The sequence below is a fragment of the Podarcis melisellensis genome (assembly GCF_964234715.1).
Source record: "Podarcis melisellensis genome assembly, chromosome: 18".
NCBI lineage: Eukaryota > Metazoa > Chordata > Lepidosauria > Squamata > Lacertidae > Podarcis > Podarcis melisellensis.
Genome location: NC_138536.1, coordinates 3340337 through 3367041, shown reverse-complemented (window position 1 = coordinate 3367041; position 26705 = coordinate 3340337). Strand labels below are relative to the sequence as shown.

Here is a 26705-nt window from a genome sequence, read left to right as displayed (position 1 = left end):
TTCCTGTGGCAACTGGTATTCGGACGCATTATTGCCTCCTTCCTGTGGCAAGGAGTTCCGTAGTTCAACCCTGAGCTGTCCTTTCTTCCACCTTTCCCGAATCTCGCAATATTCAGCTTACTGGGATGTCCACCGCAAAAGCGGGGAATTTGGAGCGCTGGCACGCTATGGCAGCAACACCCCTTGAAGGTAGGCTTGCCCACAAACCTCCAATGACCACAACATTGCGATTTAGCGTGTCAGGCTAGCACCAGGGAGAGACCGGGTTCCTTTCTCCCAACACTTGGCCCTGAAGCGAACTGGGCTACCTTGTGGGCCAGCTCCTGGCCTCTCAGTGGAATGCAGCGAAACAAAACATACCGTATTTTTTGCTCTATAAAACTCACTTTTTCCCTCCTAAAAAGTAAGGGGAAATGTGTGTGCGTCTTATGGAGCAAATGCAGGCTGCGCAGCTATCCCAGAAGCCAAAACAGCAAAAGGGATTGCTGCTTTCGCTGCACAGCGATCCCTCTTGCTGTTCTGGCTTCTGAGATTCATAATATTTTTTTTCTTGTTTTCCTCCTCCAAAAACTAGGTGTGTCTTGTGGTCTGGTGTGTCTTAAAAAGGTAAAGGTACCCCTGCCCGTACGGGCCAGTCGTGTCCGACTCTAGGATTGTGTGCCCATCTCACTTAAGAGGCCGGGGGCCAGCGCTGTCCGGAGACACTTCCGGGTCACGTGGCCAGCGTGACAAAGCTGCTCTGGCGAGTCAGCACCAGCGCAGCACATGGAAACGCTGTTTACCTTCCCGCTAGAAAGCGGTACCTATTTATCTACTTGCACTTAGGGGTGATTTCGAACTGCTAGGTGGGCAGGAGCTGGGACCGAAAGACGGGAGCTCACCCTGCTGCGAGGATTCGAACCGCCGACCATGTGATCGGCAAGTCCTAGGCACTGAGGTTTTACCCACAGCGCCACCCGCGTCCCTATCTGGTGTGTCTTATAGAGCGAAAAATACGGTATATATATATAGAGAGAGAGAGTATATGTGTAGATATGTATATGTGTATAGGTGTGTGTGTATATACATACACACACACACCCCTCTATAACCTGATTCAGCCTTAGGGCTCTTAGACGTACCTTGTGAGGCTGCGTTTTCGCAGCTATCCCAGAAGCCAGAACAGCAAGAGGGATTGCTGCTTTCACTGCGCAGCGATCCCTCTTGCTGTTCTGGCTTCTGAGATTCAGAATATCTTTTTTCTTGTTTTCCTCCTCCAAAAACTAGGTGCGTGTTGCGGTCTGGTGCGTCTTATAGAGCCAAAAATACGGTAAATGCACCGTCCTACCTTTCGAAGCGGCCACAGAAGCGAGGGAATGCATGTAAGGGGTCTCCCAGCGCTCCATAACCGGCTTCCCCATGATTTCCAAGTGGGTGTCCGTCGTGTCGTACCCCGCGGCCGCTTCTTTCCAGGAGGGCTTGCAGTTCTCCCCTTCCAGGAAAATTGGTTGGGCGGTTTCGGACAAGGAAGTCATGTTGGCTGGAGCTGGAGAGGCAGAGAGAGAAAGAAAGAGAGAGCTGGAGATTTAACAGATCCCAGCAGGCGCCCCCTTGGACTTTAAATAAGTTGGCTTTAAATAGATGAAGCTGGGGGGCGAAGGGGAGGGGAAAACAGCTGACTCTGCATCTCAGGAGTGCTGAGTTGAAAAGGGAAGGGTGATTCCATGCCCCCCTCCTCTCATTTTGCAACGCCCATTTTCCAAATGGGAAAAGAACGAGGGGACACCTGCTGGATAACTCTTGCATGCACTAACCCAGTGGCTGGATTTACGTATAAGCTAAACGAGCTGTAGCTTAGGGCCCCGCTATCTCGGGGGCTCCCCCAAAAAATTTAAAAGAAAAAAAACTTGGATGTTCATTTCCAAAATATAAGATAAAAAACAAATAAAATAAAACCTGCATCCAGCAACAGTGTTTTGTGTTGTGCAGGCTCCTGTGATGTAACTCATGGCCCCCGCCTGCTAGCCTGCTCCCTAAAATATCACTGGCGTGCTCCTTTCTATATACAGCGGTACCTCGGGTTACATACGCTTCAGGTTACATACGCTTCAGGTTACAGACTCCGCTAACCCAGAAATAGTGCTTCAGGTTAAGAACAGAAATCGTGCTGCGGCGGCGCGGCGGCAGCAGGAGGCCCCATTAGCTAAAGTGGTGCTTCAGGTTAAGAACAGTTTCAGGTTATAAACGAATTAAGTAACCCGAGGTACCACTGTATAGCGTGCATACATTCGGCATGGACTGGTTGCATGTGCAAATGGCTTGAGATACCTAATAGGTCTTTTATGTAGTGAAATTCTCACCCTGGGCCAGCAGGGGGATACTGTAGATAGTTCTCACTCAGGTCTGTAGATAGTTTTCACTCAGGTCCTCGTCAGTTATTTTAGGCGGGAAACCCTGGGTTGTTGTTGCTACAATGTTGACAGCCGGCTGCCTATAAAAGCAGGCCGGCTGAGCTGTTTGCCGTTCAGTTTTCTGTTCCAGCTTACAAAATAAAGAGCTGCTTTGGAGAAATCGCTGTGCGTCTGCCATGTCTATTTAACAGGTCCATAAATGGCCATATAGAATATATTCAACACACACACACACACAAAAAAAACAGTGGAAATTTGTTGTTGACAAAGGACGGCTGGACATAGAAAAGGTCCCATTACCTTCAGTAGTTTAGGGCCTCATCAAACCTAAATCCGATTACAGAATAAAAAGAAAAAGAGTTAAACAAAACAATATAATACAATACAAAGACCAACAAAACTACATATAGATAGCAAAACAAAATAAAAACAATTAAAACACACATCCAATACTTTCAATATCTTATCTTTTCATTTACTTGTTTCAGCGACCTCCTCGCACCTCCCTTTTTTGTATTCCACTTCAATTAACTGTTTCAGCAAATCCTTTCCATCTTCCTCAGGTTTCTGTCCTATAATTTATCTTAACACATTCTGACCTTATTTTTCCCTTTAATCCATTAACAGTCTATTTAATTCTTTATAACATTTCTGCTAAAGCCATATAAGTTCATTCCAACACCTTTCTAACATTCATTAATTTTACAATATTTCTGTAGATAATCTTTAAATTTCCTCCAATCGAAAAGAAGGGGTCAGCAACCAAAATAAACTGCAACCTTTCCTCCATCCCCTTTGTTGCCCTTTCCCGGAACTTTCCCAAACTCTGCAATATCCTTTTTTCACACGAATTGGACTAGAATTGGACACATATTATCTGTATGATGACATTCATGGCATTGAAATTTTTATTTTCAGCTCCTTTCCCCCAGAGTAGCTGGGGAAACTCAGCCACATGGAAGGGGTAAAAATAATATATTATTATTATTATTATTATTATTATTATTATTATTATTATTATTACAATCCCTAGCATGGGATTTGTGATGGCTGCTGCACGCTTGGGTCGACGTCTCCATCAAGACCCCTCAAGGTTTTATTCATGGTCCACGTGAAATATACTTGCTTATTTATTTATTTGCCCCAGTATGCACCAGGTGATTTATACTGGCCCTAAGGAAACGGCCTGAGGGCCACATTCCACTCTGAGCAACTTTATGAGGGCCACCAGAGGCCAAATGAGCCAGGCAATAAATGCATTTATTTTACTTTTTCCCCAGTAGGTTAGTTTCCACGCACATTCAGGTACATGTGAGTTCAGGATAAAAGGTGTCTCTGAGCATGTACAGAGTGCCACCTTTCCTATTAAAAGGCTTTTGTGAGGGGCTGGCACCAAAAGCTTCCTTTCCTTCCCCCTTATAATCTATTTAATCCTCTTAAAACAGACATTCCCCACACACAAATGGCCTGAAAACTCTCCCTATAATAATTCCATTCTCATCCCCTCAGCCAAAAGGACTACAACCCCCATGAAGCCTTGCGGCGGCCAAATACGCTATGTTTCCTCGGCGCATGCGCACCTTTCTCCTCTTCCTGACCCCTCTGGCGGTCGCAAAGACGTGCTCTGCGTGCGAGCGGCTACAAACTACACTTCCCATCATCCTTTAGGAAGGTGAGACGTTTTCTCCGCCGTCCATTAACGAATTCTTTTTTAAAAAACTACACCTCCCATAATGCCTTTCGCGGAAAAAACCCACCTTGACGAGCAACGCGCGTGCGCGCCGCCTCTTCCTCCCTTCGGCTCCCCGCGTCGCCCTCCCGCCCCTGCGGTAAACCCCGTTTAGAACCAGCCAATGGCGAATAGTGGGGCGGAGCGTAGAAAAGGAAAAGAAGGCGACTCGCGCTTTGGCGCAAGCGCAGTGCGGCGCTGTCCGGCCGGGAGCGGCGGTTGGCGGCCGCAGGGGGGGAACGGGAGGCGAGAGCGCGCGCGCGTGTGCGTGCGTGCCGCTTGCGCATGCGCGCGACGCCCGCTGGCTGCTGCTTGGTCGCCGGGGCCCTCTTGTGTGAGGTAAAATAGGAAAAGCCCCGAGAGAAGGAGAGGCGGCGGCGGCGGCGGAGGAGCCGGAGAGGAAGAAGGAGAGAAGAAGGAGAGAAAGCCGCCTCAGCAGCAGCAGCCACAGCCGCCGCCGCCGCCTCCTCCTCTCTTTCCCCCCCCCTCACGGATTCACCTCAGCGCCGGAGGAGGAAGCAGAAGGAGGCAGCGGCGAGAGAGGAGGCGGCGGAGGGGCAGCCGAGCGGGCCCAGGGCCTTCGCGCCCCCGCCATGAACAGCGTGGGGAGCGCCGACGAGATCGGGTGAGGGGGGGGGAAAGGCCCTGTCACGTGTGGGGGGGCGGGGGGAGTGGGGGTCACCCCCATCTGTTTCCACATAGTAGCCCTGTTGGAAGGGGGGAAAGAGGGAGCCCCCCAAAAGACCACACTTGGAGAGAAGTGGGGGTCACGGGGAGGACACCCCCCTCTGTTTCCACATAGTAGCCCTGTTATAAGGGGGGGAAAGAGGGAGCCCCCCCAATAAGACCACACTTGGGGGGGAGTGGGAAGGCCCTGTCACGTGGGGGGAAGTGGGGCTCACGGGGAGGACACCCCCCTCTTCCTCGATGTTTCCCCGTAGTAGCCTTGTTGTAAGGGAAGGGGGGGAAAGAGGGAGCCCCCCAAAAGACCACACTTGGGGAGAAGTGGGGGTCACAGGGAGGACACCCCCCTCTGTTTCCACATAGTAGCCCTGTTATAAGGGGGGGAAAGAGGGAGCCCCCCAAAAGACCACGCTTGGGGGGAAGTGGGAAGGCCCTGTCACGTGGGGGAAAGTGGGGGTCACGGGGAGGACACCCCCCATTTCCTCTGTTTCCCCTAGTAGCCTTGTTGGAAGCGAAGAAAGAGGGAGCCCCCCCACCCCTAAAAAGACCACACTTGGGGGGACGTGGGGGTCGCGGGGAGGACCCCCTCTTCCTCTGTTTCCACATAGTAGCCCTGTTGTAAGGGAAGGGGGGAAAGAGGGAGACCCCCCAAAGACCACATTTACTCTTTAGGGGGAAGGCCCTGTCACGTGGAAGGAAAGTGGGGGTCACTGGGAGGACACCCCCCTCTGTTTCCACATAGTAGCCCTGTTGTATGGCAAGGGGGGGAAGAGGGAGCCCCCCCAAAAGACCACACGGGGGGAGTGGTGGTCGCGGGGAGGACACCCCCTTCTTCCTCTGTTTCCATATAGTAGCCTTGTTGTAAGGGAAGGGGGGAAAGAGGGAGCCCCCCCAAAAGACCACGCTTGGGGGGAAGTGGGAAGGTCCTGTCACGTGGGGGAAAGTGGGGGTCACGGGTAGGACACCCCCATTTCCTCTGTTTCCCCTAGTAGCCTTGTTGGAAGAGAAGAAAGAGGGAGTCCCCCCCACCCCTAAAAAGACCACACTTGGGGGGAAGTGGGGCTCACGGGGAGGACACCCCCCTCTTCCTCGATGTTTCCCCGTAGTAGCCCTGTTGTAAGGGAAGGTGGGGGGGAAGAGGGAGCCCTCCCCAAAAGACCTCATTCACTATTTAGGGGGAAGGCCCTGTCACGTGGGGGGAAGTGGGGGTCACTGGGAGGACACCCCCCTCTGTTTCCACATAGTAGCCTTGTTGTAAGGGAAGGGGGAAAAAGAGGGAGCCCCCCCCCAAAAGACCACACTTTGGGGGGAAGTGGGGGTCACTGGGAGGACACCCCCCTCTGTTTCCACATAGTAGCCTTGTTGTAAGGGAAGGGGGAAAAAGAGGGAGCCCCCCAAAAGACCACACTTTGGGGGGAAGTGGGGGTCGCAGGGAGGACACCCTTTCTTCCTCTGTTTCCACATAGTAGCCCTGTTGTAAGGGAAGAAAGAGGGAGCCCCCCCCCACCAAAAAGACCACACTTGGGGGGGAGTGGGAAGGCCCTGTCACGTGGGGGGGGGGAACAGGGCGAGGGGGGAAGTGGGGCTCGTGGGGAGGACACCCCCCTCTCCCTCTGTTTCCACATAGCCCTGCTGTAAGGGGGGGAAAGAGGGAGCTCCCCAAAAGAGCACTCTTACTATTTAGGGGGAAGGCCCTGTCACGTGGGGGGGGGGCAGGGCGAGGGGTAAAGTGGGGGTCAAGGGGAAGACACCCCCATCTCCCTCTGTTTCCACATAGTAGCCTTGCTGTATGGCAAGGGAAGAAAGAGGGAGCCCCCCCATAAGACCACGCTTGGGGGGAAGTGGGAAGGCCCTGTCACGTGGGGGGAAATGGGGGTCACGGGGAGGACACCCCCATTTCCTCTGTTTCCCCTAGTAGCCTTGTTGGAAGAGAAGAAAGAGGGAGCCCCCCATTCCCCAAAAAGACCACATTTGGGGGGAAGCGGGGGTCACGGGGAGGACACCCCCTTCCTCTGTTTCCACATAGTAGCCCTGTTGTAAGGGAAGGGGGGAAAGAGGGAGCCCCCCAAAAAGGCCACACTTACTATTTAGGGGGAAGGCCCTGTCACGTGGGGGGGCAGGGCATGGGGGGAAGTGGGGGTCATGCGGAGGACACCCTTCTGTTTTCACATAGTAGCCCTGCTGTAAGGGAAGGAAAAAAGGAGACCCCCCTCCTCCAAAAAGACCACACTCTCACACCTTATTACTATTTGGGCGAGACAGGTCTCAGCTCCGTCTCTTCTTTACCTGTCTTTCTCTTTTTTTTATCCTGGATGTTGAGGGATTTCCTGGATTTGGCTGGAGAAGAGAGTGACCTCTCTATTCCCCCCCCCCCAACAGAGGACCCTGCAGTGAAAGGGAAGGGCCTTTCTCCCCCTTCGCAACCACCCTCCTTGCTGCTTTCCCCCTTCCATCTCTCTCTCTGTGACAAGAGCCATAAATTTTGGGGAGGGGGCCGACGATCAGCAAGGAGGGCTGCTGAAAGTCAACCGCCTAATAATGTTCATTTTCCCCCTTATTTTGGATCTTTCTCTTGAGTTTCAGATCTCTCTCTCCCCCAGAGCTCAGGAAGAGGTGGGGAGGGAGGAAGCTGGGTTAACCTTCCTACTTTTTTAGCTATGAAGCAGGAGTTTCTCCAAAGGAAAAACCCCCCTGCCCCCACGGCCAGCACACTCTTCTCTGTACCTTCTATCCCTTGTCTCTCTTACCCCCTCTGCACTGGAGGGCAAGGTTGGCCAATGGGTCTTAAATCTTCTCTATTTTGGGGGTGCAGTTGCAGTTGAGGGCTTGGAAGAGGGCCAGTTTGGGGTGTGTGTATGAGAGGAGCTGCGAGCTGTTAATTAGGGTGGGGGGAGGGTTGGATTCAAAATAATAATGGGTGGGCAATGTGGCGGTTAAGGCCACAGAAGGTGAAAGGGAGCATGGGTTGGGGAGCTAAGTGCACAAATGGATTTCAGGAAGAACGAGATCCCTGCTTGGTCTGTTGCACCCAAAGCCCAGCTTTCCACCTTACTGAACCAGGTGCTTCCAGAAAGCCCATATGGCACCGTCCAGCCTTTAAACATGGAGGAGGGTTCTCTCTAGGGGGCTGTTGGTCCATGATTGCTACTTTGCAGATAAGCGAATGGGGATTTGGAGCACAACCTCCAATGGAGAGGTGGCTGCTGTTGGGCCTTGAGACCCCAGTGGGTGGGCTGTATTAGACTAGAGGGCTCCCAGCAGATACGCAAACATCTGTCTCCTGGATTATTAGATGCCGGAGCAGACATGGCAGCGAAAGGTTCTTTCAGCATACTGTATGCTTTTATATGGTTGAGGTACTGGACTTGTTCATTTCTTGGGCTTCATTCCTTCCAAAACACACAGGGAGGTGATTCAACCGTTGAGGACGTGTGTTTGGTGCATATAGTGATAACACTGTTGGGGATAATACTTGTCAGGTGCTCTTAAATTACTCCTTAGGTAATATGTGGATATAGATCAAGATTGTAGTGAGATTGTGGGCTCATATCCAGCTCCCTAATCAGTTCAGAGGCCCAGGCCATTTGTTGCCCTCTGACATGGGTTTTGGGGCTCCTCTCACAACACACACACCCCAAACCCCCACATCCTCTGACATCCTGTTTGCTGCCTTTTGGGTGATGGGTTTCTAGTTCGGCAGTACAAATCTAAGGCTGTGGAGCAGCTGGCAGCTTGCACCTGGCTATGCAGCTGGGGCAGAAGGTCATCAGGTTGGGATCTGTGGCAGCTCCTTGCTGTGTCTCCCTTGTGAAGAGCTCCAATTATTATCTGAGGTCCCTCTGCTCACTTTGTGAGGGGAGGGGGGCATTGGTTGCTGAACCATGCTTCTCCTTGTCCCTTTGTGACCCTATACAAGCCATCATATTCAGACTTTTGCCCCTGAAACAGTCTCTCTCGTGCCTCTTAAGTCCCCTTCCTGCAAGAGGTTGAGAACCTGTGTAGGACAAGAACACTGGTGATTCATCAATGCTGCCCCATGACGCGTGGAGCTTGCCCCTCTTGCGTTGAGCACGGCTGGCAAAAGGCATGGCTTTGCTTTCAGCCTCTGAGGCCGAGGCAGCCCACACTGGAGGGATAAAGGCTTAAAAAGAAGATTCTCTTTTGTATCTCATTTTTTACTTCTCTGCCACATGCAGATAAGACCTCCTGGGGTGCCCAACGTGCCTTTATATTTCTTGTTCCCGGGCAGATTTCCACAGATCAATTTCCATCCTGGGAATGGCTGAATTTGAAGGGGGGGTGAGAAAGGGGGGGGTTTACTTTTGTAAAGCCTTCTAAGGGATTTCATGCTTTTAATCTATAACCTCAAAATAGCTCACTGGTTGAGTCTTTGTATATGTCGTCCTTAGTCGCCGTGCTCCAAATGTTGAACAGGACGTCTGCAGTACAGTATGTAGGAAAAGAGCTGGGGGAATATTTCTAAGCCTTAGCTCACCAAGCTTCCATTCTATAGGAAATAAGCATACGTAGCCTGAAATCGAAGAAACTTTACTATGCTGAAAATGGAAAAGATGCTTAAAACCGGCAACTATAATATTTAGATTATGCCTCCATACATTGCTTCACATTTAGTTTAATATCAAGCAGTTTGATCATAAAGTTTCTTCTACTATCAGACCATGCTTAAGAGTACAGCATGCAGAATGAGCATGGTGGCAAAAGTATAAACATTATGCCAGGGTTGCAAGTAGACAGTCACCTAAATACTTTTTGGGAGTTGACAAGAAGAATGGCTCGTCCTTTGGGTTCTACTCATTGGGAAGATTTCTGCTCTGTGAGTTGTGAAGCACTTTCTCATCAAAGTCTACCTTTTCCTTGAGTCTTACACCATCCCTCATAAAACTAATTCATATTCCCAGCTGAAATGCACTTGAAGACATTCATTCCTTGCAAGCTCTTTCCTTGTAGTGTGTTGCTAAGCCGCTGTTGACATTTCTGCTTTAAGTGTCTTGGGGTTGGGCCCTGTCTTTGTTACTTGGTAAAGCATCAAGTACGTTGTTGCTGCTGCAGTAATTTTTAAAAGAAAAATGCTGATAAGATATACTGCATTACCATTGTCAGAGTAGCACTCAAGGTGGCACGAAACAAGCTGCTTCTATCAGCCTTGTTCATATGAGCTCAATTTTAAATTTTTAGTTACAGATAGGTAGCTGTGTTGGTCTGCCATAGTCAAAACAAAAAAATTCCTTCCAGTAACACCTTAAAGACCAACTAAGTTAGTTCTTGGTATGAGCTTTCATGTGTATCTGAAGAAGTGTGCATGCACAGGAAAGCTCATACCAAGAACTAACTTAGTTGGTCTTTAAGGTGCTACTGGAAGGAATTTTTTTGTTTTCAATTTTTAAACTGAGCTGCGAAACCTCAGGTGAAAAAACATACCGTATTTTTTGCTCTATAAGACTCCTTTTTCCCTCCTAAAAAGTAAGGGGGAATGTGTGTGCGTCTTATGGGGCGAATTCAGGCTGCGCAGCTATCCCAGAAGCCAGAACAGCAAGAGGGATTGCTGCTTTCACTGCGCAGCAATCCCTCTTGCTGTTCTGGCTTCTGAGATTCAGAATATTTCTTTTCTTGTTTTCCTCCACCCAAAGCTAGGTGTGTCTTGTGGTCTGGTGCGTCTTATAGAGCGAAAAATATGGTAACTGAAATGCCCAAAGGTTCTTAGCAGCCACCTATGACCAGTGCAAATCCACTTCGGGCAGCAATGCAGTAAATACTTTTATTTTCAAAAGGCCACAATGACTACAATAGCTAAGTGTAGACCACCTATGTCAGTAGTAGGAAACTTGTGGTCCTCCAGATGTTAGACTACAATCTCAGTCCGCCTCAGCCAACATGGCCAATGGTCAGGGATGATGGGAGTTCATCAACATCTGGAGAGCCATAGGTTCCCCGTTATTGGTCTAGGTCAAGGTATATGCGACTGGACAAGCAACCTGTAGGCCCATTGCAAGTGGGACTGGATTTCCTCTAGACTTCCTTCACAAAGATTCAAGGAATGCTCTTTGCTTGTTGGCCTAACAAGTGCTAGATCCTGATGCCAGTTAGCAACAGCAAAATTCTCAGTGTTAGGGGTGCTGTCGATTCTGGATGTCCTCGCAACACTTATAAAATTCTAATAGCAAATGGGTTTTTTTTAATTTCCTGTGGAATGTGGCACAGTAAATGTGGCCAGAATAATCTGTGTTGTTTTAATAAATTGGATTTGTAAGCTTATTTGTAGCTTGCTCGTTATTTGTGGTTTCATAGGAAACTGTTTTCCTTCTGCGGTGAAGAGAAAGATAATGCAATAGGAATGGGCTGATTTTAGGCACAATGGCAGAGCTTGGTTTGCTTCTGAGAGAGAGAGAGAGAGCCTTCAAGGAGCCTCTGATTTAATTTCGTTTGTTTGCTATGTTTGCAGGGCATCCCATAACATAAAGTTCTCTGGGTGACGTACAGTAAATAAGTTTAAAAAAAATTAAAATACAAAGTAAAACATGAAACCATTCAAGAACAGCATCAACACAACTTGATGCACCCCACCTTTAAAAAACAGGACTAAAATACTCAAGTAATTTTAAAGGGGTGGTTAGAAAAAAATTATATTCACCTGTCACCAGAAAGATCACGAAATTTTACTAGGCGAGTGGCTAGCGCCGTAGCATTGGTGGGGTCACAGGGGCGGTTGCTAGCAGCGTAAATATTCTCAGGGGTGCAAAATTTCAAAAGAAAAAGTAGTAGTAATAAAATGTTTAAAATAGTGTGCCCTCCCTCTCACATTTAAATCTCCCAATGTCCTCTGCACGGGCTTTGGAAAGAACCCTGCTCCCGACCAATCCCCCATTCCATTCTCTGCCATGCTCAGTGCTCACGGGACGCCACGGCTGCTCCTCGGGTATGTTGCTTAGCTTCTGCCCCTTAGTTCCCGCCTATCGATAGACAGTGCCAAGGATACTTGCCTTGCCCCGGGCTTTGGCAACCCATGTTACGCCACTGGGTGAGCCTTCCTGGGAAGGCTATTGCTTCACCAAAGTGCCCTCTCCTCTCCTTGGTAGTTGCCTGCCTTGCTTCATTCTGCAGGGACAGCTGGAACAGGCCCTCCAAAGAGGATCTTAAGGTGTGGGCAGGTATGTGTGTGAGAAGGTGGCCTTCCAGGTCACTTAGTCTGAAGTTATTTAGAGCCTTAAAGGTTTAAATTGAGCACAGAAACAGACTAGATTAGCCCCAGTTAATCTTGCGGTGCTTTGCTTGACCAACTGCATCTTCCAGGCCATTTTCAGAGGCAATCCCACGTCCATCTCTGGTAACAGAGCATGGGTGATTGTTGCCAAACTCTCTCCATCCAGGTAAGGTTGCAGCCTGCATATTGGCCGAATCTGATAAAAGGTGCTTGTGCTGCTGCTGCATCCTTGCCCTTCTTCCTCACCTCGTGCTCAGCAATTGCCTCCTTTCCTGGAACTAAAGGAGGGACAGAATTGCCATGCACACAGAGCGAGGAGAGGGAGCGCGCAAGCCCAAGGCACCAGTGGGGTGTAGTGGTTAAGAGCGGTAGACTCGTAATCTGGGGAACCGGGTTCTCGTCTCCGCTCCTCCACATGCATCTGCTGGGTGACCTTGGGCCAGTCACACTTCTTTGAAGTCTCTCAGCCGCACTCGCCTCACAGAGTGTTTGTTATGGGGGAGGAAGGGAAAGGAGATTGTTAGCCGCTTTGAGACTCCTTCGGGTAGTGATAAAGCGGAATATCAAATCCAAACTCTTCTTCTTCTTCTTAATATTCACCCATGTCGGCCAAAGCATGGTTTGGCACTGCATCTGATGCAGCCCACTGCAGAAAAAAGAGGGGGAGGGCATTTGTTGGTTGCTTAGCACACAATTCACATACAGCAAATTCATAAAAATGGCACAGGACCTAAAACCAAAGGTCTGAGGGTGCTCATCCAAATCCTACATATGGTTCCTCAGCGACAAGCTCAGTGGTGCTTAGTACCAAATCAGTCTGAATTGGACTGCATCTAGCCTAGAGAACATTTTCTACGGCCATTAAAATTATTTATTAAATTTCTATCTCGACCTTCCAGCGGAGCCCAAAATAATCCAAGGGAGCGAGGGCCTATAAATAATATACATTGCTTTTCTGTGCTTTGCTACCCTGTTCCTCGGGGCTTTCAGTTAGGTATGTAGAAGTACCTGTTCCTTGTTGTTGTTGTTGCTGTTGTTAGTAGCGTTTTGTTTTAGCATTAAGGAAAGTGTTTCTTAAAACGAAGGGTCAAGCAAACCCGGTTCCCCATGGCATGGGAGATGAGCTGCTGGTATAATAGTTAAGATGGCAGTGACTGAGCGCTGGAAGATGAGAGGTTTTGTTGGAACGGTTTGGTGCTTCTCTCGTGGTCTGTTTATTTATTTATTTCTCCATGCCATCTTCAGGCTGCAGTGCCGGTTTGTTCTGCATTTGCTCAGTGTACCAGAATCCCATCTAACACAAAGCCAAAAGCCAAAACTGTCTTAGCTTGTGGCAATCTATGGAGCTGTGTATAAATAGCCACACTTTATTTACATACAGCTGCTCTGCTTGACCTCAGAAAACCCTGCACTTTTTTTTTTTTTTTTTTTGGTCTGAATATTTGTCAAGGTGGCCAGAAATAATTTACAATAGAGCTGGAAGACTGAAAAGATTTCAAAGTCCCTCCTCCTTGCAGAGAGATGCTTGGCTTAGGATATAGGATATAGGGAACATGCCAGAGCAGGGTCAGGGACAGGTAAAACCAACCCCATATCCATAGTTTGTCATTTATTGTCATTTCTGTTGGGTGACCTTGCGCCACTTGCAACATCTCAGCCTCAGTTTTTTGTAACATGGGAATCTTAATGCTCTCTACCTTTCCGAATTTTTGCAAGTCAATCAGAATGGAAAAGCGTTTTGTATGTGGAAAAGATTCCTAGCCTCAACATCCTCAAATTGCCTTAGCCCTCTAGAACGAGCGTGCTTCATCAATAGACTATATTTCAGCACGTGAACTTTCTTGCATGCAAGTTGTTTTAGTCACACACACACACACACACACCTGACATCTGAGAATTAAGCTGCACCCCTCCAGTGTAGCCCTTAGTTCCACACAAGTTGCCTCTCCCCCTTTCATTGGTGAATAATAGGGTGCCTCTAAAGTATTCATTAGACATGTGCGGTTGGGATTGTGCCTGGGCATCTCTTGATGCCCGCTTCAGCCAAGCTTGTGATAAGATTGTGGGTGAGCGCTGGAATCCTGCCTTGCTAACAGTGGTGGTGACATCTCTCGGTATTGATGTCCCTGGACAACCTTCCTCCGTAGGCACACTCTGTGCTTTCTGCACAGCCATTGATGGGCACTGCGCATTATTAAAGCCAGCCGAAACACTGGGAGCGGTATTCATGCGTTTGCACGGAAAGCTGCCCTGAACTCTGCACTAGTTCCAAAAAAAGAGAGGAAAGTTCTTTTTGTTGGGTGTCTGTTTTCCCAGTGGTAGATTTCAAGAGCTCGGATAAACCTGAATTTGTCTGATCTTAAGCAAGGGCTGGGACGCGGGTGGCGCTGTGGGTTAAACCACAGAGCCTAGGACTTGCCAATCAGAAGGTTGGCAGTTCGAATCCCCGCGACGGGGTGAGCTCCCGTTGCTCAGTCCCTGCTCCTGCCAACCTAGCAGTTCGAAAGCACGTCAAAGTGCAAGTAGATAAATAGGTACCACTCCGGCGGGAAGGTAAACGGCGTTTCCATGCGCTGCTTTGGTTTGCCAGAAGCGGCTTAGTCCTGCTGGCCACATGACCCGGAAGCTGTACTCCGGCTCCCTCGGCCAATAGAGCGAGATGAGCGCCGCAACCCCAGAGTCGGCCACGACTGGACCTAATGGTCAGGGGTCCCATTACCTTTTAAGCAAGGGCTTGCCTTCCCTCCCCATAGTGGTCCAAATCAATCTGTTCATTGGATTCCACAAACTGAAGAAATGTAGGAAGGGGCCATATATATAGCTCAGCAGTCCAACATCTGCTTTGTGCACAAAAGGCCCCAGGTTCATTCTACACCAGCATCCTCAGGTATCGCTGGGAATGCCCCCTGCCTGAAAAACCCTGGAGAGCCACTGTTGCCAGTTGGTGAAGACAATACTAGATGGCCCCATGATTCGACTTGTTATAAGGCAGCTTCCTATGCCTAATTCCTATTTGATTCCTAGGTGCAAAGCTGCGGAGCTTTTAGGTGACTGCGCTGTGGGTTAAACCACAGAGCCTACGGCTTGCCGATCAGAAGGTCGGCAGTTCAAATCCCCGCGACGGGGTGAGCTCCCGTTGCTCGGTCCCTGCTCCTGCCAACCTAGCAGTTCGAAAGCACATCAGTGCTAGTAGATAAATAGGTACCACTCCAGCGGGAAGGTAAACGGTGTTTCTGTGCTGCTCTGGTTCACCAGAAGCGGCTTATTCATGCTGGCCACATGACCCGGAAGCTGTACGCCGGCTCCCTTGGCCAGTAAAGCGGGATGAGCACTGCAACCCCAGAGTCGGTCACGACTGGACCTAATGGTCAGGGGTCCCTTTACCTTTACCTTACTCTCCTGAAAATTTGCTCTTCAGCCCCTTGTGATATGATCTTGAGGCTGGGTTGAGTTTTAATACCTAGTTGTAAAGGTTTAACACCTGGAGCTGGTTTGTGCAAAGCTTACTTGATGGTAAAGCAGCAGCAATAATACTAATACTACTAATAATAAACAAGTGCTTCCCCCTGCCTCCACTTTCTGTTGTTGTCTATCCTGCCTGCATTAGAGATCATAGGAGCATTGAAAGCTGCCTTTACCAGGTCAAGCTATTTGTCCATCCTGCCCAGTGTTTTATACCCTGACAGGCAGGAGGTGGTTTTCTAGGGGCTCAGAAGGGGCCTTTTACATCACCTGCTCCTGTTTAACTGGAGATGTCAACCTGGATTGAACCTGGGTCACTCTACATGCAAAGCAAGCCTTAGACACTGGGTTCAAGTTCTCCCTTCCTGGCGATACCAGCAATGATGGAAGTTCGCGATGCTGTCATAAGTCTCCTGTGCAGCAAAATTTCCCTCAAAGAACCTGTTGTTGCTCAGCCTCCCGTGGCACTTAGAACTAGCTTCCCGCGAGACTAGTCTGTCTGATGGCAACCATCCTTAGGGTGTGGCTCGCCTGCGGAGTAGATCCAGTTTTCTGGATCAAGTTGACAAGACAAAGCCATTAGTCATTGGGTAGGGTAGTTCTTTTATCTTGGTGCCCAGAGAAGGAGATATAAAAAGAACTGCCTTCTCTGCCTGGGGAGGTGTGCTTGGTTCGTCTTTGCTTGGGGTTGGGTGCTGGTGGTGGAGACCAGAGTTCTCCCTTAGGGAATGAATTGTAGACGAAGCAGCAACATTGTGATGTCAAGTGTTGTCCTCATTACTGCTGTGGTGTCGTGGGAAGAAGGGCACAGGATGTTGCCCTCTCCTGCCCACCAAGGGTCACGTGTTGTAATTTATTGCATAATAATAATAATAATTTATTATTTATACCCTGCCCATCTGGCTGGGCCTCCCCAGCCACAGTGGCCGGCTTCCATAGAAACCAAAAATACAGTACACCGAGAAGGCCCTCTGCCTGGTTCCCTGTAGCTTTGCTTCTCGCAATGAGGGAACCGCCAGAAGGCCCTCGGAGCTGGACCTCAGCGTCCGGGCAGAACGATGGGGGTGGAGACGCTCCTTCAGATATAATGGACCGAGGCCGTTTAGGGCTTTAAAGGTCAGCACCAACACTTCGAATTGTGCTCGGAAACGTACTGGGAGCCAATCTAGGTCTTTCAAGACCGGTGTTATGTGGTCTCGGCGGCCGTCCCCAGTCACCAGTCTAGCTGCCGCATTCTGGATTGGTTGTAGTTTCCGAGTCACTTTCAAAGGTAGCGCCACGTAGAGTGCATTTGTAGGTTGGGTTGCTGTTATGAGGTAGAGCCCTGGCTCTTGGCTTTGTTCTGCTGGACACATATATAAAAAGGTAAAGGGACCCCTGACCATTAGGTCCAGTCGTGAACGACTCTGGGGTTGCAGCGCTCATCTCACTTTACTGGCCGAGGGAGCTGGCATACAGCTTCCGGGTCATGTGGCCAGCATGACTAAACCGCTTCTGGCGAACCAGAGCAGCGCATGGAAACACCATTTACCTTCCCGCTGGAGTGGTACCTATTTATCTACTTGCATTACTTGCAGGAGCAGGGACCAAGCAGCGGGCGTTCACCCTGTCCCGGGGATTTGAACCACCGACCTTCTGATCGGCAAGCCCAAGGCTCTGTGGTTTAACCCACAGCACCACCCGCGTCCCATGAACACACACATACCAGCATTCAAAATTTGCCAGGCGCATTATGCACCAGGCTATTGGCCACTTGCAACCAAGTGAAGATTGCTCAGGCACCAGGATAGCACCTGACGACTCCATCACCTGGAGGTTCATGTCTGGGGATGCTTGGCTCTTGACTGTTTTCACACACCAACAACACATCCTGTAGAATCCTACCCATTATATTTTATCCGCGCAATCAGAATTAATTTCAGGACCCAAAAAGCTGTATTGAAAACCACGACTCTGCATTCCATTATGGTGACTGCCACTCTAGTTTAAGGAGCCATTTGGTGCCCAGCTTATATATCTGAGTTTCTGACACTGATACATACTACACCTGCTCTCTGTATGCTTTTGGGAAACCATAATTGGTGATAGAGGAGAAGGATGCTTCTGTAATGAGCAGCAGAGAGGTACAATTAATGCTGGGCCACAGACGAGAGTATTTTCCAAGCATGGTTGTGTACATCATCTTGTACCATGAGGGCTAGAATCCCGAGCAAAAGAGAAAGTAGTTTAGCACCAGCTGAGGAGTCAAATCCTCTCAGCCACAAGTTAATGGACACAACATAGCTGCTGGGTTGAGGTCAGCAAGAGATTTTATGCTTGTTCTTAAACATGCATATATTTATTTGTAAAATATCTGTAGATAACACTTTCACTCTCCCCCACCCCCGCCAGTGGGGAAGATTGCTTTGCGTCAAAGCTCTGCATCCCAGCCCGTGTGCTTGTCATTTTGCCATAGTCATATATCTCATCATTGCTGAAATGTTTCTTATAATTAAGACAAAAAACAGTGTGCTTATTTGACTTCTTTACCCGAACGGGTGAACATGTCTGGGCAGCGACCGTGTCTCAGTGGCAGGCCATCCGCTTTGCATTCAGAAGGTCCCAACCTAAGTCCCTGACATTGTTCGTTTAAACAGCGTAAACACCAGCTTATTTGGGGAAAGACCCGTCTGCCTGAGACCCTGGACAGCAGCCTTCCCCTACCTTGTGCCCTCCAGATGTTTCCGACTGCAGCTCCCATCAACTTCAGTGTCATGCAGCCAAGCTGGCTGGGGCTGTTTGGGGTTGTAACCCATCGCATTGGAGGGCACCAGGTTAGGGAAGGCTGATGAGGGCCACTTAAGAGACCTATAGCCTGGCCTCCCTCTTTTGTCTGGTATGAGCCTGCTTTAACTTGAAGCCACCATTTGTGCTGCTTCCCTAGAGACGCACACACACAATTAGATGTTTTTGTGGCGCTTAAGTTTCCTTTCAGCAGCTCCTGCCATACACCTGGCTCCCCCACCTGTGGGGTTAATCATGTCATTGTGTTTGGGGATTCACTAATAACTTGTTTGCCAGCCAGGAGGTCTGTTCCTCTATTTGTGGTTTTGCCTCCTCTTAGCCCAGTGACAGCTGAGTTCCATTCTGTTACTGAAAACCAATTCCTTAGCTGAGCATGTGCTCAGAGACATCTCTGATTCTGCCTTCCCCCTGCCCCTAACCCACTGTTCTGTACCTCCCTCCAAATAGTGGATCTCAGAACTGAATATATTATGAACTGAAAACTTAGAATCATAGAGTTGGAAGAGACCACAAGGGCCATTGAGTCCAACCCCCTGCCAAGCAGGAAACACCATCAGAGCACTCCTGACATATGGTTGTCAAGCCTCTGCTTAAAGACCTCCAAAGAAGGAGACTCCATCACACTCCTTGGCAGCAAATTCCACTGTCAAACAGCTCTTACTGTCAGGAAGTTCTTCCTAATGTTGAGGTGGAATCTTCTTTCTTGTAGTTTGGATCCATTGCTCCGTGTCCGCTTCTCTGGAGCAGCAGAAAACAACCTTTCTCCCTCCTCTATGTGACATCCTTTTTGCTCTTGTCCAGAACTGGGCATCCAGTTGAGACCAAAAGTTGCCAACCTTCCTTTTGTCAATAAAAACCCCAAGTGCTTTCCTTGCATTAAAGTGGCATAAACAAAACATTTCAAAGAGTTAATTGCTTGCTCTGTTCTCTTTCCCACCCCAAGAGTGTTTGGGGGAACAAGATAAATAGGCATAGCTGTCCTTCCAACTTTACAATTTTATGATTCTATTCCCTTGAGGGGTAAACTTTGTTAACTGGAGGAGGGGGGTGGATTTTTAACATCTGTCAGTCTGAGCTGTATCCTGGTGCTGGAGCTGATGGGAAACTGATGGTGCCCGGGTCTTGAATTGCTGCACCTTTGAGGAAAGCCTTTGTCTCTGCCGCTGGTGTTTTCCCAACAGTCCCTCTCCCACCCATATGGCGTGCAAGCGTGTTGCCGTTTGCACTGCTGATGGATGGCACTGTTTGCCTTAATAAAAGCGAGCACGAGAAAGTGTGAACTGAAGTGGAAGGATTTTCTCATACTTCAGTGGCCTTGAAGATCCTTTGGCTTGGGAGGTGGAGGCGGCAGAGGAATCCCAATGTGTGTGGTAGAACCTAGAACCAAGACCCCGTTGTTTTTTGGCTTTGTTCAGGTATCTGCTTGTGTTAATGGGGGAGCAAAGAGAATCCTCTATTGTGGGGGAGGGATAGGGAAAGGGACCCCTGACCATTAGGTCCAGTCGTGACCGACTCTGGGGTTGCGGCGCTCATCTCGCTTTATTGGCCGAGGGAGCCGGCGTACAGCTTCCGGGTCTTGTGGCCAGCAGGACTAAGCCGCTTCTGGCGAACCAGAGCAGTGCACGTAAACACCGTTTACCTTCCCGCCGGAGTGGTACCTATTTATCTACTTGCACTTTGACGTGCTTTCAAACTGCTAGGTGGGCAGGAGCAGGAACCGAGGAACGGGAGCTCACCCCATCACGGGGATTCGAACCGCCGACCTTCTGATCGGCAAGTCCTAGGTTCTGTGGTTTAACCCACAGCGCCACCCGCGTCCCCAGGGGAGGCATATGTATCTCCAAAAATTGTGTGTGTGTGTAGTTATGTCCCTGGGGTTGTTGTTTTTTAACATGTGGCACTTAGACTGAAGACTGACTCTGCTTGTGGGGTACAATGATGAACTTTTTTCTGTTCCGGCGCTGGAGTTTAAAACAATGAAAATAGTTTTCTGTGCAGCAAGTGGAGTGTGCATGCACAGGGAGGGTCAGGTGTGCATCTCTAGCATAGAGGGACAGGGCACAAAAAACTTAAATGCCCCAGGCGGGAAGGATGGCGAACCTGTGGCTCTTCAGGTGTTGCTAAACTCCAGTGCCCATCATCCCTGATGTATGGCTGGGGCTGGTGGGAACTGGAGTTGAAGAACCCCTAGAGCACTCCAGCCTCTGCCTCTCCCTGCCCCATGGCACACTGTTTGACTGTAATAGTTCCATTGGCTTCAAAGCCCTAATGAGCCACAGTCCTAGTGTTCCCATGCTCGTATGACAGCATTAGTGTTCAAATTACACTGTTACGCTACCATGCACCTAAGGTTCTAGTGCTGGCAGGAGTGCTTCTAGAAAATCGAGGAGGTATTCTTGATGGAGAGCCTGCCAGGCCCTCTGCTGGCAATTCAAGCCCTAAGCTGGGCATAGGCTAGGCGAACTTGTTGAGTAGATCGCTTGAGCACTGCAGCAGCTGTGAGGTCCTTCCTCGTCGCCTGCAAAATAAAAGGGCACTTGCAAAAAGTTGTTGCTGCCGGTAGCGAATTACTTGCTGGACACCTTCCCGGGATGCAGTTCAATTCCCCAGGCACAAACGGTTTGTCTGAATCAGTTTAGGGGAAACAAACGGCCTGCCAGAATGGCTTTCCAGGGCCTTTGTGGTCTAGTGAATAGGGTGTTAGCGAGAGATCGAAGTTGAAATATCAGCTGAGCTGTGACCTTTCTTGGTTGCCTTGGCAAACTTCTACCTCTTGGTGAAAGGGGCAGAACAAAGGCTTTCTTTAAAGGGCAGCTGGGTGGAATGAGATTCAGACTGTAAAGTGTTAGCACATCTTTTCACAATATACAGTATCTATATATATAAACCAGCACTCCGTACATTCTTAATATTGTGCTTTTTGCAATGGTGTGATGGAGTAATGATCATTAAGAAATTTTGCTTTATTCTGACACATTGCTTCACAAGGTAAGTAAAAGTGCTGAGCTAACTCTTGGGTAGTAGTACATTTACAATCTACAAAGCATGCACACACTGCTACACACTGCCTATTATGGTATAGCACCCTACTAGAAGAGTGTTTATGTAGATTGTGGGCTGTCAGATTTCAAGGGGCCTTTGTTTTCGCAGAGCCGATACTAACCTTTGTGTTCTTTGAATTACAGAAAGCTGTTTGTGGGTGGCCTTGACTGGAGTACCACACAAGGTAACCATTTCCTAAATTGACCATGCACATCTTACTAAGGTTCAGATCCCCTGCCTCTGGGCTGCTGCTCTCGTCGTATCATGGCTTTGAGAGGGCTGCCTCATACCCAAAGCATTTGGGGTTTCCCTGAGGCCAGTGCAGCCTCAGATGCACCCTGCAAGATGGGTTGCTTGTCTGAGAGATGGGTGTGGGGAGGATAGTGGTTAGTGAGTGAGAGCACAAATCCTCAAGCCTTATTAAAATGAGCCTCCCTATAACTACAAATTGCTCCTTGTGCCCTGGCTGTCTTGCCTCCACCATTAAGCCGTCCTTCTGTGGACCCTACGAGTCTGTTCTGAACAGCGTTCCGCTGCTTCTCAAAGCACTGAATGGCTGGGAACCCATTTGAAGGTAACGAATACTTCAAGCATTTGTTTTGGTTGCCCTGCAGGGGCTGTGTCTGCCATCCCTCCTGGATCCGTCCTTGCGGGTTTCCCACAGGCTTCTGGTTCACCACTGTGAGAACAGAATGCTGGGCTAGATGGGCTGTTGGCCTGATCCTGCGGGCTTTCCTTATGTTCTCAAAAAAAAAAGTGCAAGCCAGCTTGAGACCATGTGTTGTGGGGGTGCATTGATTTCCGTCACTGCCCATGTTCTGTCTCCCGGCAAATCGTCCTCAACAAAATGCATGTGTGTGTGTGTGTGCTTCTTCAACAGAAACTCTCCGCAGCTACTTTTCCCAGTATGGGGAAGTTGTCGACTGTGTTATAATGAAAGATAAGACGACGAATCAGTCGCGAGGGTTCGGATTCGTCAAATTCAAAGATCCCAATTGTGTGGGGACAGTCTTGGCCAGCAGGCCTCACACATTAGATGGCCGAAATGTAAGTTTTGGGTCGGGTGGGGGAGTGATTGCTTTCCCAGTTATTTCTTAAGCTAAGCAGGCAACTGTGACTGACTGAATAATTAAAAGCTTTGGTTGAGCAATTGCTCCTTCCATATGTGACTGAACTGAGGCCAAACCTAATTAGAACTCGGCTTTTAGGGGGACTTTCTCCCTTCTCTTATACGCTCTCCCCCATACCTTAACATCTGCTCACGATATCATGGGTGGTGAACAGTGAGATTCCCCTCTCCGCTCGACTGCTAGATTAAGCCTCCTTTCCTGTTTTCGGAATTGCTACCACCCCAAAGTATCTCTTGGTCAGGGGGGGCGCACACCAGGTTAAGTAGCTACCCTTGTGTGTTCTGCTGTCTCTTGGATTTGCGAAGCCTGGCAGGTGGCTGCTGTCACGCTCTTGCGAAATGAAAGTGTGGCGTAAACGAGGCAGGCTTGCAAATCAGTCCACCAGCGTTGGACTTGACAGCCTGCCCATCAGTTTCCCCAAGAGGATTAAGGCCCAGCTCTCTTCCCAGTTTGCAGCAGCCTCACTGCCCTGGTCCTTGCCAGCCCTGACTCGCAGGCGAGTGGCCATTTACACGCTAGGAAGGAGTGGGCAAGCAGCCAGCCCTGGGAGCAACTGGTAGGTCCACTTTGATTCAGAGTTTCCTTTGATTCAGAGTATCCAAAGCATTTTTACTTGGCTCTTGAGCAAAACGAAACTAAAAGGCTCCCAGGCCAGGGCAGCTTCCAAATCAGTCCCTGCCCTCAGGGATTTCAAAGACATGGCGTGGGAAAGGGATTGGGGAGGAGGAATGATAATAATAATAATAATAATAATAATAATAATAATAATAATAATAAATTTATTTATTTATACATACCCCGCCCATCTGGCTGGGCTTCCCCAGCCACTCTGGGCAGCTTCCCAAAAAAATATTAAAATACTGTAATACATCAAACATTAAAAGCTTCCCTAAACAGGGCTGCCTTCAGATGTATTCTAAAAGTCTGGTAGTAGTTGTTCTCTTTGACATCTGGTGGGAGGGCGCCACTACCGAGAAGGCCCTTTGCCTGGTTCCCTGTAACCTCACTTCTCACAGGGAGGGAACCGCCAGAAGGCCCTCGGTGCTGGACCTCAGTGTCCGGGTAGAACGATGGAGGTGGAGACCCTCCTTCAGAAAGAAGAAAGAAAGGAGGCTTGGGCACAAGTTCTTCGTTAGCAGTTTCTTATAACAGCTGGCTAGAATGTACAAGGAGAGGAGGAGCTAAACATTGTCGGTCTCTCAGCTGTGTGTTGATTTAAAGGACCTGCCATCCCTTCTCTCCTCCTGCCACATAGCCTGGTGGCTGCCTTTAGAGAAGATGGATGTGCTGAGTTGGTACACATCTGCCTGTGTTAGATTTGCCCCTATGGGCTTCTTGAGAGACGGTTTCAGCTGTCCGCAGGAGGGCAGTACCTACTGGTCACCGCTCAGCTTACTTGTTTGAATGCCAGCATCGGGCAAAGCCAGCTCCGGGTCTTCTTTTCTTTTCAAATAAAACTTGCCCTGCCTCCTGTTTCACCCTCTCCCTTGTTTGACAGATTGATCCAAAGCCTTGCACCCCTCGCGGAATGCAGCCAGAGAGAACCCGACCAAAGGAGGGATGGGTAAGGAAGCTGCTATGGCGTGCGTCGCTCTCCGCTCTTTCCTCCCTCAGTGCCCTTGCTGAGCTGCCGATGTTTCCCGTGTCCAAATTCCGAGGAGCTTCGTTAACCCGCTGGAAGCAGGGCAGCAAAACTCAGCCGCGCTGTCAAAACACAAATGAAGCTCTGGGACTGGGTTGCCAGATGTCACCTCTTGCTGAAAGCAGCCATATTTTAGTGTGCTCAGCTGAACCCGCTGATCTTCACGATCTGGCGCTTTGGGGGGGCAGCTGTGGTTTTGATATGTGTATACCTGCTGCTTGCAGTGGGGCATGTTAACACGGACAAATGAACATGGTTGTGTTCAGATCCCTCCTGGCCCAATATTTATTGATGTTTATACAGTGGTACCTCAGGTTACATACGCTTCAGGTTACAGACGCTTCAGGTTACAGACTCCGCTAACCCAGAAATATTGCTTCAGGTTAAGAACTTTGCTTCAGGATGAGAACAGAAATTGTGCTCCGGTGGTGTGGCAGCAGCAGGAGGCCCCATTAGCTAAAGTGGTGCTTCAGGTTAAGAACAGTTTCAGGTTAGGTACGGACCTCCAGAACGAATTAAGTACTTAACCTGAGGTACCAGGTATCCTTCCCCCGCAAAGGAATTGTTCAAGTGGGGATAGAAAGGAGCCATAAGTCTTATAAGAGCCAGTAACCGTCAGCACAGGCCAGGAAAGGCATTAGCCAAAGGTCTTCCTGACCTCCCTTGTTGTAGTTAAGTAGCCTAGCTGGCTTCACTGGGGAGCCAGTTCCATAGCGCAGTTGCTACCACAATGAAGGGTCTACCGAATGTCCTTGTGTGCTTGTTCAATTTGAGAAATCAAGCGGTTCCAAGGGGTTCCGTTGGGTCAGCTCCTTCTGTCAGTTAGGAGCAGCCCAGCCTTGGGAGCATGTAGGGTAAGTCTCTCCAGCTTGGAGATTTTTTCAGAGTTCTGCCTACACATCTGCCCTCTGGGGTTTTCTGCAAGTGTCTCCATTTTCCACCCACATCAGTTCCAAGTTCCCGGGCATACTGTCCCCTCGCTTTCGGCTCCATCCACGCCTGTCAGCCCTCAGCTGCCCATTCCCTTCTCCCACTCCCACCCTTGTCCCTGCTTTTTAACTACCGTATTTTTCGCTCTATAGGACGCACTTTTCCCCCTCCAAAAATTGAGGGGAAATGTGTGTGCGTCCTACGGAGCGAATGCAGGCTCCTTGGCTTCAGCGATAGCAATGCTAAGCCTCCGAAGCGTAGAGGGAGCACGCTTTGTGTTGCTTTTGCTGAAGCCTGGAGAGCGAGAGGTGTCTGTGCGCACTGACCCATCTCGCTCTCCAGGCTTCTGGGATAGCCGCGCGCAGTCCTTCCGGCAGGGAGAGGCTGCACGGGGCTATGGCTTCTTTAGCCCCGCGCAGCTTTTCCCAGGAGGGAGAGGTTGTGTGGCGCTAAAGAGGAAGCCCAAAACAGGCCAGTGGGATCCATCCCACTGGCTGCCCTGGCTTGTGCCACAGCCACGCGCAACCCCTCCGGCAGGGAGAGGTTGCGCGCATCCTGTACGCTGCTCTTTGGGGCTGGGGGGGAAATAAGATTATTTTTCTTGATTTCCCTGCCCCCTAAAAACTGGGTCCGGTGCGCCCTATGGAGCGAAAAATACGGTATGCTCTCCACAGAGTGTTCTCTCTCCTCCTCTGCTCTCAAGCCATGCCTTCAGCCTCCATTTCTGCCAAGCTTTTCCGGACCTGTACTGCAACTCTCCTTTCCTTGATAATCAGCCCTTGCTATCAAATCCTTCCCTCCCTTCTCACCTTTGTCCTGTTTGCTGTACTTGATCGCTGCCCATCTCACTTATACGGAGGAGGCATGGGCGGGGAAGAAATGATTACAGTGTTCTTAACAGCACTTCCACACGCAGGCAGAGTTCAGTTCACGCGTGGCAGCTTAACTTGGCGAGTCTTTCCAAGGCGCCTGCTCCAGTAGCGTGAGCCTTTTAGGTGCAGCTGGTTTTCAAGAAAGGTAACGTCTGAGTTGTTCACCTTCTGGCCGATGCGATTCCATGCACATGCAAATATTTCCATTTCGGCACCTGGATGCACATTCGTAGCACAACGCATCAGCACTTCCTTCCAGTAGGACAGGAAGACTTGTGACTATTGTTCACTGCTTCAGTTGTTGAATTATTTGGGGGGGGGAGGTCAGGGAGGTGCCCTAGCCCCCCAATAGCCTTTGCTCAAAAGCCCCTACAAAGCTCAGATAAGAGGACCAATACAAATGGTAAGAGGAATGGGCTTCCTCTCTACCTTTACCCATTGAAAACATCTCTCTCAACTCCCACCCCACTGGTGCTGCCTCATATATACCGTATTTTTCACTCCGTAAGACGCACTTTCCCCCTCCTAAAAAGTAAGGGGAAATGTGTGTGCGTCTTATGGAGCGAATGCAGGCGGGAGGCTCTGCTCAGCGCTCCCAAGAGCCACATGGAACGTGTGTGGGGCTCTTGGGGGCCCCAAGAGCCGCACACACGCTCCATGTGCTCTTTAAAGGGAGTGCGGCTCTTGGGGGAGCCTCAGCCGCGCGCAGCCTCTCCCGGGCAGGGGGAGAATTCATGCCGCTGCCCGGGACAGGCTGTGCGCGGTTATCCCATAAGCCAGGACAGCAAGTGGGATCGCTGAGCTGCGATCCTGCTTGCTGT

The 26705-nt window shown here is 49.6% G+C and overlaps 2 protein-coding genes across 5 annotated transcripts in view; one reads left to right on the top strand and one right to left on the bottom strand.

Annotated features, from left to right (window-relative positions):
• GAMT (guanidinoacetate N-methyltransferase) overlaps positions 1-26705 on the bottom strand; it is a 230483-nt gene that overhangs the window by 10929 nt on the left and 192849 nt on the right. Inside the window, exons 1-2 of one of the 2 annotated variants that reach the window (XM_081895818.1) lie at positions 3700-3851; positions 1328-1525 (exon numbers count right to left, since the gene is read on the bottom strand). In XM_081895818.1, coding sequence (XP_081751944.1) covers positions 1328-1525; positions 3700-3733 — 232 coding nt within the window. In that variant the 5' untranslated portion in view covers positions 3734-3851. Of the gene's footprint in view, positions 1-1327; positions 1526-3699; positions 3852-26705 lie in introns of those variants that run through there. The other variant, XM_081895817.1, reaches the window with a different exon arrangement.
• Positions 4609-26705, top strand: part of DAZAP1 (DAZ associated protein 1) — a 51855-nt gene continuing 29758 nt past the window's right edge. For 2 of the 3 annotated variants that reach the window (XM_081895740.1, XM_081895739.1), the window contains exons 1-4: positions 4609-4744; positions 21454-21494; positions 22191-22357; positions 23939-24004. In XM_081895740.1, coding sequence (XP_081751866.1) covers positions 4713-4744; positions 21454-21494; positions 22191-22357; positions 23939-24004 — 306 coding nt within the window. In that variant the 5' untranslated portion in view covers positions 4609-4712. Of the gene's footprint in view, positions 4745-21453; positions 21495-22190; positions 22358-23938; positions 24005-26705 lie in introns of those variants that run through there. The other variant, XM_081895741.1, reaches the window with a different exon arrangement.